The sequence below is a fragment of the Muscardinus avellanarius genome (assembly GCF_963383645.1).
Source record: "Muscardinus avellanarius genome assembly, chromosome: 2".
NCBI lineage: Eukaryota > Metazoa > Chordata > Mammalia > Rodentia > Gliridae > Muscardinus > Muscardinus avellanarius.
Window position 1 is genome coordinate 125,990,005 of NC_137787.1, and position 12,841 is coordinate 126,002,845.

The 12,841-nt window shown below is 36.3% G+C and overlaps 1 protein-coding gene across 5 annotated transcripts in view; it reads left to right on the forward strand.

The window, feature by feature from the left end:
* Window positions 1–12,841, forward strand: part of PAN3 (poly(A) specific ribonuclease subunit PAN3) — a gene marked incomplete at both ends in the record, with an annotated part of 174,037 nt that overhangs the window by 67,975 nt on the left and 93,221 nt on the right. For 2 of the 5 annotated variants that reach the window (XM_080689997.1, XM_080689996.1), the window contains one exon: window positions 1,784–1,945. The exons of the other annotated variants lie outside the window; for them this stretch is intronic. In XM_080689997.1, coding sequence (XP_080546123.1) covers window positions 1,784–1,945 — 162 coding nt within the window. The remainder of the gene's footprint in view (window positions 1–1,783; window positions 1,946–12,841) is intronic. 5 annotated transcript variants of the gene reach the window in all.

Genomic DNA, 12,841 nt, shown 5'->3' on the forward strand with positions numbered 1-12,841 from the left:
GGGATACTTGTCTTTAGCTATTGTTATTTAGCTGAGAAGACAGGGATACCACTAAACATCCTACAGTGTACAGGCCCCCGCATCAAAGTATTGCATACTATTGCATAGGAAGTTTTACTTTTGTTTTAGAATTTAATCTCTTGCTATTTATTGGGGAAAATTATGTTTATAATGATAACATGTTTGGAGAGCTTTACTTAAGAGGAAAGGCAGTAGACTAGTATAGGTTTTGGTTGTGACTTTTCTTTGGTTTCTTGAACTTCTGTTGGTAGGATTAGGATAATCTTTGGCCCAGGAATTTTCTAAAATACAAACAAATGCTTAATTAAGGTTGTTACTCTTATTAATATCAAAACCTGATAGTTATTTCTTTGAATATAAAAATGTATGAATTTAACCATACACTTTCCCCAAGGAGTTGTGTTACTAGAAATAACTTACTTTAAAATTATTTCAGTTAAAATATGGTTCTTTTTACTAGATTTAAAAAAATTTCCCTGACCACATTATCTTTTTTTTTGAAAAATTTTAACTATTCAGTAGTCTTATTATACCTCATAACAACAATAAGTAAGTGTAATTTTCTTATCTTAGTATTAACTATCATTTCAATCTTGTATCAGTGTATTCTCCGAAGGGGAAGAAATATATATGTATACATATGTATCAAATATATGTATGAATTAAACTGTTAGTACATATGTATCTGTGTGTGTGTGTGTGTGTGTGTGTGTGTGTGTGTGTGTGTGTGTGTATTTTTTTCTTTTGGTGGTACTGGGGTTCCTGGAAGACCTTCTACCTGAGGGTTACACTCCCAGACCTATTTTTATACTTTTTTAAAATTTGGAAACAGGGTCTCTTAAGCCAGCACAGCTGGCTTTGAGCCTGCGCGATCCTCCTGTCTCCACCTCCCAAGCACGGGGATTACAAGCCTGCACCACCACGCCTGGCCTATATGTATATGTTTTTTAAGATGCAATTTAATGCCAATTTTTTATAATTAAGAGAAGATGGAAACTATCATCACATAATTTGAGTGTATAAAAGCCCTGATAACTACTATTGATGTGGTTTACTATTGTATAGTGTTAGCCAGTTTATAATTTCATGGGGCAAATAATTCATTCAGTAGCAGGCCATTCAAATTCAGAAATTTAAAAAGCCAGTGACATTTGTGTTATTGTTTTTTGTTATTTTTTTAGCCTGATTTTTTTTTTTTTTTAGTTAATTGGTTTAATACCCGTTTAAGATAGAGTGACTGTTCTTATACTCTGGCCTGTTGTGCAGAGAATTAAAATAATTTTTAAAAAAGCCATTACTTAGAAAATAGTCACTTTATTTAACTGGGGTAGTTCTTTGTAGAAAATAAGGTAGCAGGATGACTTTGTGAAAAAGACACAGTTTGGAGAATATTTTAATCTGTATTTTATGCTTTTGAAGCTATTTCTTCATATTTACAGTGAGAATAGGTAAGTTCCAGTGGGGGGAAAAATTTACAAAACATTTACTTTGCTGATAAGTAATTTCTGTTAGTCTTATAAAATTATATTTCTCAACATCTGTTGCCTTATAATATCATTCAAACTGTTAGTACTATCGGTTATTTTAGAAGTGTGGGGTTGGGGTGGGAGATGGTGGGTGGTGACAAGGACATTAGGTCGAGAGTGTCTTAGAAATTTTCCTTGTTTTCTTTCCCACCATGTCTGATATCTTTCTATATGTTAGATTAGATTAGTGTGGGAGATGTTAGGAGTGGCCTGGTTTCTTTCCTTCTTTTTCCTAGCCAAGGAAGTATCGCCTGGGGATGCTGGAGGAGAGGCTAGTTCCGATGGGATCAAAGGCACGGAAAGCAAAGAACCCTATTGGCTGCCTTGCTGACAGGTGTAAATCAGGAGTACCCATCAATATGGTTTGGTGGAACAGAGTCACAGAAAACAATTTACAGGTAAAAATAATTTTTATTAGACATTTTTGAAAGTGAATACTTGGCTGCTTTCTGTGTCTGTGTGGGATGATGGTGGGTATGAAAGGATTGTTTGATTTAGCTGATATACTTAGGAGATTTTTAAATTTTTTAGATGAAAGTAAGTTTAGTGGCCCATAAATTAAATTATTTTTATTTGGTTGCCTTTTGAGCTTTCCCTGCCTGTAATATTTCCCAGTTCTTTTATTAAATTTATTTTTCTCTTTTTCTTTCTTTTTTTTTTTTTTTTGGTGGTACTGGGGTTCCTGGAAGCCCTTCTACCTCTGGGCTACACTCCCAGACCTATTTTATACTTTTTTATATTTGGAAACAGGGTCTCTTAAGCCAGCGTGGCTGGCTCCAAACCAGCGCGATCCTCCTGTCTCCGCCTCCCAAGCGCGGGGATTACAAGCGTGCGCCACCACGCCTGGCATTTTTCTCTTTTTCTATTTTGTTAATATGTTATTTCAGTTTTTTCCCTCTGTGTTGCTGGGAATCAAACCATATGCTCTACCAATTGAGGTATACCCCCAGGCCAAGTTAATTATTTTTAATGTGCAGAGTTACTTAGGATACTATATTAAAATTTATTCTGAAATTTATTATAGAAAGTTTCATTTGTTTGGAATCTGAATAGTAAGAAGCTCCATGTTTGCTATCTGTACATTTTTAGTAGGAAATAAAAATTGTATGTAAACAAATTTTTCAACTGACTTAAGTAGTATGTTGTTATAGGGTTGTTACATACACATTTCAGTCTTTGACTGCACTGATGAATACAAAATAATAAAAGTGAGTTTTTATTTTTTATTTATTATTTTTTTTTATTTTTTGCGGGTCTGGGGATGGAACCCAGGGGCATTTGACCTTCGAGCTACACCCCCTGCCCTATTTTTTATATTCTTTATTTTGAAACCGGATCTCACTGAGTTGCAGAAAAGTGAGTTTTTATAACTCAAGGAATAGTTCATATATGAAACTTTGAAGTACTCATAAAATAATTGTTATAATTAAATTTGGATTATAATTACTTTTCTTTAAAAAAACTGACAAACATATTAAACATGTTTAATATTCATATTAATAAATATCTATATTAATAAATAATATCCATATTAAACAATATGGATAATTAATCAACATTTTTACTTAGCTAGAGGTAGCATCTTTTTCCTCCCAAACATTGTTTGAATTAGTATTCAAAATACATTCCTAGCCAAACCCTAGACTCCCACATGTACATAGCAAACACAGGGAAGATATAACAAAGTTAATAACTTGGTTTTATTTGTATTTTAAATTTATTGAAAGGTTCATAATATTTTATTCTATTTAATATTAACATAGTAGCAAAATCTATATTTCCATGGGTATAGGAATAAATAAGTTATTCAAAAAATAATGCAAAATGTGTTTTCCCCAGCTGAAATTTGGAGATGTTTTTCTAAAGATAAGAAGAGAGGGAAAACCCAGGAATTTCATGTAATCATATGTACTAAAATTTTAAAAAATTCATGGGATATTTTGGCTATGTTAATTATGAATAGCAATACAGTTTTAAGTTAATTTTTCTTGTCTTTGAGATCAGTAAGAGAAAGATTTGATATGGTTTATTAGAAAGTTTTAGAAAGAAATTCTGAAAATAAAGTGGGCCACAATTATGTAAGCACAGATACAAGTTGAACTGAAACTCCTTGTAGGTTGTGGGGGTGAAACACTGATCAATATAGAAGTACAGCTGTGTGGTCTCCTCAGAGGGTTCAGAGCCTGCCCCATCCTAGCCGTCTGGAATACTTCTCTGTAGTATAGATTGAAAAGTCATTAGGTTAGTATAAGAATATGTACTGGAGTTATGTTTTCGTTTTAACCAAAATAGCTAGTAAAAGATTTACATTAATCTTTGTGAAAGATTGAATTGGTGTCATCTAAACCTAACAGAGACTTTAGATACTACCACTATTTTATGCTTCAAATAGTTTTATTTAAGGACATAATACCCCACATTTATTTATTTATTTATTTATTTATTTATTTATTTATTTATTTATTTATTTATTTATTTACGGGTCTGGGGATGGAACCCAGGGGCATTTGACCTCCAAGCTATACCCCCTGCCCTATTTTTTATTCTTTATTTTGAAACTGGGTCTCACTGAGTTGCCGAGGGCTTCACTAAGTAGCTGAGGCTGTCTGCGAACCATGATCCTCCAGTCTCAGCCTCCTGAATGCTGGGATTATAAGCGTGCGCCACCACGCCTGGCAATATACCCCACATTTAAAGCTTTATAAGCTATAAAATGCCTTCTCACATTGTGAGTCAGATGTTGAAGTATTGAATAAAATTCATCTAGCTTTCATTGCCATCTTTGTGGATTTTTAAACTGGGGGCCTAGAGTAGTTTATTTAGAGTATCGAGTATGTTGACTATATATTTTTTTCTATTAGAGTTTTTAATCTGTCATAGAAGAAAAATAATTTAAACGAATCAATCATGATCATATCTTTTAAAATATTACTTAAAATATATAATAACATATAATAAAGTATAATACATATACATATACATATACACACACACACACACACACACATATATTTTTTTTTGTGGTACTGGGGATTAAAACCAGGGGCATTCTACCTTTGGGCTCACCCCCAGCTGTATTTTTTATTCTTTATTTCAAAACAAGGTTTCACTAAGTTGCAGAAGGCCTTACTAAGTAGCTGAGGCTAGCCTTGGACCTGTGATCCTCCTGTCTTGTCTTAGCTTCTCAAGTACTGGGATTATAAGCATGCGACACCATGCCCAGCTATATATATATATAATGTATGTATATGTATGTATTTGGTAGTACTTGGGTTCCTGGAATCCCTTCTATCTCTGGGCTACACTCCCAGACACCTATGTTTTATATTTTTATTTGGAAACGGGGTCACCTAAGCCAGCAAGGCTGGCTTCGAACCTGCGCGATCCTCCTGTCTCTGCCTCCCAAGTGTGGGGATTAAAAGTGTGGGCCATCACGCCTGGCCTAGCTTTATATTTTTGTTTGACATATAAAAATTTAAAAGATTGCATAGCCAGATAAGTTGGTCTTTTCTCTTTTATTTGTTTCTTTTAAAGCTAGGGCTTCTTATTTGTAAGGACAGAAATATTTATATTTTATTTTCATGATTTCTTAGATTATTAGGTTTTGCCAGGCACTATGTTAAACTTTTTACATATATATTATCTTTTGGTCTTTCTGAATGGCGTAAATATGATTAAGTGAAAAAACATCTTCAGAGAAGCTGAGTAGTATTGAACAATTTTAGAGCAGCAGATATTTGAACTGATATTCATCAGGGTCAAAAATCTCTTAATTTCTCAATGATATAGCTCTAATTTTCTGTAATAATTGATATAGTTGCTTAGGGCAACCTTTGCCCAACTTCAGTAGGGCAGCCTTTTTTTTTTTTGGTGGTACTGGGAATGGAACCCAGGGGCCTTCTACCTCCAGGCTACACTCCCAGACCTATTTTATATTTTATTTGGAAACAGGGTCTCTTAAGCCATCGCTGAGGCTGGCTTTGAACCTGCATGATCTTCCTGTCTCAGCCTCCCAAGCACGGAGATTACAAGGGTGCACCACCATGCCTGGCAGCTTTTTTTTTTTTTTAATTTTTTTGGTGGTACTGTGGTTCCTGGAAGCCCTTCTTCCTCCGGGCTATACTCCCAGACCATATATATATATATGGAAACAGGGTCTCTTAAGCCAGCGCAACTAGCTCCAAACCTGCGTGATCCTTCTGTCTCCGCCTCCCAAGCCCAGGGATTACAAGGATGCGCCACCACGCCCAGCTTTTTTTTTCTTTTTTATAATGAACCCAGGGACATTCTACTTATGAGCCACATACCCCAGTTCCATTTTATTTTAGTTTTTTAAATTTTGAAACAAGGTCTTGCTAAGTTGCTGAGGGCTTCACTAAGTTGCTGATGCTGGCTTTGAACCTGCAATCCTCTTAATCTCAGCCTCCTAAGTACTGTGATTATAGGTATGTGACACCTTATCCCTTAGGCAGAACAACTTACTTTGAGGATGAGAATGCCTCTGTGGTTTTCCATACCTGAGCTGTAACTTAGGCCTACCTGCAGCATTTGAAATGCCAGTTCTTTTTTCCTTGTGATTCATACTTTTCTCAGTGACCTTTAAATACTCTACTTTCTGAAACTTTAAACATTTCTTTACGCTGTTTTCCTAATCTTTTCTTAACACCTTGGCCTTTTTTTCTACTTCTGAAAACAAAACCAACCAACCAAAAACAACAGCAACAAAATGAACAAAAAAATTCTGAGTTTTTGAACTCAGTGATGCAATATAATCATAACCATTCAAATTGCATTCTCTTCATTTGTAGATTTCTTTTCTTTTCTTTTCTTTTTTTTTTTTTTGGTGGTACTGGGGTTCCTGGAAGCCCTTCTACCTTCGGGCTACACTCCCACGGGCTACACACCCAGACCTATTTTTTACTTTTTTTAATGTGGAAGCAGGGTTTCTTAAACCAGCGAGGCTGGCTCTGAACCAGCGCGATCTTCCTGTCTCAGCCTCCCAAGCGCTGGGATTACAAGCGGGGATTACAAGTGTGCGCCACCACGCCCGGCTGTAGATTTCTTTTTTTTTTTTTTTAATTTTTTTATTTTTTTTTTATTGGTGCACTTTATTCATACATCATAGTGGGATACAAACTTTTGTAGACATACATGCACACATCACCCAGTCAGCCCCCACCCGATCCCCACCCCATTCTCTCCCCATCCCTCCTTCCCATGCTTGGCATAGTGCTTGACATCTAGTATTATAGCAATTTATCCAAAATTAACAATGATAATCTCACAGAACAGTTTCATTTGTCTGATACTAAGCTTTTGATGACTTAAAGATAACATTTCAATATTTCTTTTTGCTTTCTTTCTTACCAGAGAATATTTTTTTTTCTATTTTTTTAGGTGAAACTATCATATATTTATATATTTATTTTTCAGAAAAAAAATCTATCTTAATATGGAATATGGGTTCTAGATAACCAAAACGATCTTGAAAAAGAACAAAGCTAGAAGATATATATTTTCTGATTTCAAACCATATAAAGCTACAATAATTGAAACAGTGTAGTACTGTTCTAAAGGCAGATATATAAACCTTTGGAGTTAAATAAAAGCCTAGAGCTAAATTCTTCCCTATATTGTCAAGTTATTTTTGACAAGGTTTCCACGAACATTTGGTGGTAGAAATAATAATCTTTTAACTAAATATTGTTGAAAAATAATAATTACATGGAAAAGAATAAAATTGGACCCTTACCTAATCCCATATACAAGTATTAACTCAAAATAGATAAAAGACCTAAATATAAATCTTAAGACTATAAACTTTTAGAAGAAAATCTGGGTCATAAAACCTCACAACATTGAAATTGGCAGTGATTTCTTGAATATGATTTCAATGGGGCCACTTGGCTTAGTGAATTCAGAGACTCCAGGAGGCCCAAGATCCAGAAATTCACCATAGGCATCCTCAGAATCATCCTCTGTCAGGATTACATCATCGTCCAGGTCTTCTTCATTCTGCTGAGGAGCTGGGGTGACCAGCACTGGAATCCCTTCCTCATCAGAGGAGTCAGATATAGTGATGGGTCCATCTCTGAGGTTGATCCAGTCTTGTCTCCGGTGGCAGTGAAAGTTGTTCAAGTGAATTACTTCTTCATTGTTGTTTCCCTCTGCCATTTTTAAATGTGGATGTCCACATATACGATTGCTAATATCTAAACATGGAGACCATCTATTCTAAAAGGTCACAGAAATCCACATCGTAAGCATCACGAGTGCCTTGTTAGCAGAGGAGCTGAAATCTCTGGTATGGCTAGGAAAAGAGGCCTATGGTTCCTAATTGTACTAATGTTTGCAGTACTAGGGGTGGAACCCAGGAGCATTCTACCTTTGAGCTGTACCTCCAGCCCTATTTTTTTTCTTTATTTTGTTTTTTTTCTTTCTTCTTTCTTTCTTTCTTTCTTTCTTTCTTTCTTTCTTTCTTTCTTTCTTTTTTTTTTTTTTTTGGTGGTACTGGGGTTCCTGGAAACTCTTCTACCTCTGGGCTACATTCCCAGACCTAATTTCTATTTTATTTGGAAACAGGGTCTCACTAAGTTGCTTGAGAGCCTCACTAAGTAGCTGAGGCTGGCTGGCTTTGAACCTGAGCGATCCTCCTGTCTCCGCCTCCCAAGCACAGGGATTACAAGCGTGTGCTACCATGCCTGGTTTATTCTTTTTTTTTTTGGTGTGGGTTTGGGGATGGAACCCAGAGGGATTTGACCTCCAAGCTACACCCCCTGCACTATTTTTTATTCTTTATTTGAAACAAGGTCTTACTGAGCTGCAGAGGGCCTCACTAAGTAGCTGAGGCTGTCCGCGAACCGTGTTCCTCTGGTCTCAGCCTCTGGAATGCTGGGATTAAAAGCGTGAGCCACCACTCCTGGCTTATTCTTTATTTTGAAACAGAGTCTCACTGAGTTGCAAAGGACCTCACTAAGTAGCTGAGGCTAGTGGCTAACAATGATCTTCCTGTCTCAGCCTCTCTAATGTTGGGATTACAAGTGTGCACCGACAAGCACAACTTTGCTAGTAATCTTGTAACTTTTTTTCTTTCAAGAATCTTATGATATGAAATAGCCCAACAAAATAACATTTATCAAATGGTGGTTTATGGCTGGGTGTGGTGGGAGGCAGAGACTGGAGGATCATGGTTCGTGAACAGCCTCAGCAACTTAGTGAGGCCCTTTGCAACTCAGTGAGACCTTGTATCAAAAAAAAAAAAAAAAAAAGACTACAAAATAGGGCTTGGGGTGTTGCTCAGAGGTAGAATGCCCCTGGGTTCCATCCCCATTACTGGAAAAAAAAAAAAAAAGTGGTTTATGTTTTCCTTTAAGAATATATTATGTTTGGAGTAGCTAGAGAAAGATTTTCCTCAATATTTTGTAGCTTTGTCGAGGGTAACTTTATTCATCATATGGCTATATGAAATGCTGAAAAAACCATCTAGTCTATTTCTATGTATGCAAAAACCCACAGAGTAGCTTCTAATCACCTTCACCCCCAACCCTACCTATGCTGGGGATGAAACCAAGGGCCGTACACATGTTAGGCAAGCACTCCTAAGCAAGCACCACTAAGCTACACCCTCCAGCCCTTCTCTCAATTTTCCTTCCTTCCTTCCTCTTTTTTTGGTGGTACTGGGGTTCCTGGAAACCCTTCTACCTCCGGGCTACACTCCCAGACCTATTTTTATAAATTTTTTAAAATTTGGAAATAGGTTCTCTTAAGCCAGCGAGGCTGGCTTCGAACCTGCGCAATCCTCCTGTCTCCACCTCCCAAGCGTGGGGATTACAAGTGTGCACCACCACACCTGACTTCTCTCAATTTCTTTACCACTCATTTATTTCTTTTCTTAATCGATTTATTTATTTATTTATTTATTTTGCAGTACTGGGAATGGAAACCCAGAGGCATTCTACCTCTGAGCTACACCCCTAGTCCCCTGCCTTTTTTTATTTTGAAACAAAGTCTCAATAACTTGCAGAGAGTATAATTAGCTGAGGCTGTCTTCAAACCTGTGATCCTCCTGTCTCAGTCTCCCAAGTACTGGGATTACAAGAGTGAGCCACCATGCTTGGTTCACCACTCGTTTTTTTCTTAAATGTCTGTAGTTTAATGCCATCAAATTTTACTGAAACTGCTGTTAAAATTCGCAGGAGGTCTTCATTACCACATGCAACAGTTTTATCCATTACTTAATACTGCTGGCCACCTTTTTTATTTCTCAAACTCTCTCTTTGCACATTTCACTCTTTGTTTCATTTCTGCTTCTTGTATGCTGTTGGCCCCTGAGATTTTGTTAGAATTGTCTGCTGAGTTCAAGATGCACATTTTTCATGCTTTCTGATGTTTTGTGATAATAGAGCTTTATCCCACTATCAGAGCAAACCTTCCTATTGAAAAATTGAGTTTATTTTTCTATTCTCCATATCTACTGCCTTTTTTGTTGTTGTTGTTGTTGAGGATTTGAGCTACACCCCAGCCTGATTTTATTTATTTAGAAAATGGTCTCACTGTGTTGATGTGAGTCTCACTACTTGCCAAGGCTGTCCTTGAACCTGCCATCCTCCTGTCTCAGCCTCCAAGTATAGGGATTATTTATGCCTGGCTCTCCTGCTTCTTTTATGTTCTAAATTCCTCCTTCATTTAATAGAATTAGCATCTACTGAAGCTAAACATCTTTGACTTCTTTCCATATATTTCCTACTTTTACCATTTGTTATGAGAGGGGAACTGCTGAGGTTTACCCATTAACTGAAAGACAATTCATTGGATAATATACATTTGCTGTTAATATTATTAAGTCTTTATAATAATATAATGACATTCTCATTTGACAAATAAGGAAATTGTATTTACAAAGGTCTAATGCTAAAAAGTGGCAGATCTGAGATTCTAGCCAAGATTTATTTAAATTTTGTTTTATATTGGAGGTTGAACACAGAGGCATATCTACATTTGAGATACACCCACAGCCCTGTTTTTTATTATTTATTTTGAAACAGGGTATCACAAAGTAGCTGATGCTGGCCATGAACCTGCTGTTCTCTTGTCTCAGCCTCCCAAGCTTGTGCCACCATGCCTGGCTAGAGTTATTTAGCTCTAAATCCTGAAATTTTCCTACTAAATTATTTGCCTTTAATCCCTATTTAAATTTTATCTTCCTTTTCCCTTGAATTTTACAACTACTAATATAATCTGTGCCTTACACATAAATACCTTCTGAATATTTTTTTTGTCCAATTCCTTTGGGATCTATCTTGTCTGTGTACGAAGACTACATTTTATTCATATGGCATATTTTATATTGCATGTAATAAATAACATATAATATCAAATATACTCTCAGTTCTCTGAACCTTTGTTATCTTTGCTTCTTTGTTAAGTTGGGCCTGAAAAATATTTTCTACCTTTCCAGTAAATCCTTGTTCAAACATCTGTATATATAGATACACACACACACCATGTAATGTTTACATATCACCGTTTCCCTAATACTTGCTGTTTGATAGTTATTCTATTTTATGTTGACTTGTTTACCTGTTTATCTACTATATTATATTTAAGACAAGTTTTGTCTTTATTATCTTTACTCTTAGTGTATTTTGCTTGTTTCTAAATGCCAATTTAATTTTGAGTCATATGTGTAATTTTGTATTTATTCTAAGACTTTTTATATTTTAAAAATTGGATCATAGGTTTTTGGGGGCTGATATTCACCATATGTTACCACTTCTTGTTAGTTTTAGTATCATGACTGATTTAGAACATAAGATGGTAATTTCTTTATAAATGTTAGACCTTTTTCTTTTCCTTTTTTTTTTTTTTTTGGTGGTGGTACTGGGAATGGAACCCAGGGGCCTTCTACGTCCGGGCTACACTCCCAGACCTATTTTGTATTTTATTTGGAAACAGGGTCTTGCTAAGTTGCTGAGACCCTCACTAAGTAGCTGAGGCTGGCTTCAAACCTGTGCTATCCTTCTGTCTCAGCCTCACAAGCACAGGGATTACAAGTGTGCATCACCACACACAGCCTTTTTCATTTTTTAAAGACTCAAAATTTACTATAATGCAAGAGTTCTTGATATTTTTTCAACCTTCTGTGCCTGGTAGAAGTCTTAATTCTCAACACTGGTGACAAAGCTTCTCTGTTTTGTATTCTCACAATCTCAACCCAGATGCCAAATGGAAGGTCACCTTTATTTCATGTAAGTGCAGTTTCACCTCAGTCACAATTTAACGTAAGTGCAAATTCTCTGTGATCTGTCCTTCAGTTTTTGCCTAAGATGATTATTTATCCCTGATGTCATTGCTCGGGCCTGAACTACTTTATCATCTACCCTTGCATTGTTATGAGGATTCACATTTCCAAACATATAACAGATATTAAACATTAATTTTTCTAGTTTTATCGTATCTTCCTGTTTCAGTCATTTTTTTTTTTCCCTGTGCGTCTGGGGATATAGAACCTAGGGGCATTTGACCGCCAAGCTACACCCCCTGCCCCCACCCCCTTTAATTCTTTATTTTGAAACAGGTTCTCACTAAGTTGCAGAGGGCCTAAATAGCTGTGGCTGTCTGCGAACCATGAGCCTCTGGTCTCAGCCCTTCGAATGCTGGGATTACAAGTGTGTGCCACCATGCTTGGCTTTGGTTAATTTTTTTCACTGCTATAATCTGAGACAGTTTATCACACAATCTAGAGGAATGAAAAATATTTTTGCTCATGGTTTTGGAGATTCCAGACTTCCGTCTATGCCAGCAGTCGTCTTCAATGAGGGGAGGGGAATATAACATTATGGAGGCTGGAGACAGAGCATAGACCTTGTATGATCCCTAAGGGACCCTCCTTAGCAACCAAGCCCCACTTCCAACATTCCTTGTTTTCTTGAGGGCAAAGGCAACAGTCTAAATCCAAACTAAAATTGATCTCTTGTGTAATACTCTGCAGTTCGATGTTTAGAAGAGGACAGTGGCATTTGGTCTCTTAGGGACTTAGATTTTAATGCTGACTTGAAAATTAAAAAGTTAGTTTTAAAAATGTTTGAAGGGATAACAATGTTTTTTTTTTTTTTTTTTAAAGTGTAGTAGCACACGCTTTTTTTTTTTTTTTTTTTTTTTTTTGGTGGTACTGGGGATCCTGGAAGCCCTTCTGCCTCTGGGCTACACTCCCAGACCTATTTTATACTTTTTTTTTTTTAAACAGGTTCTCTTAAACCAGCACAGCTGGCTTTGAACCTGCGCGATCCTCCTGT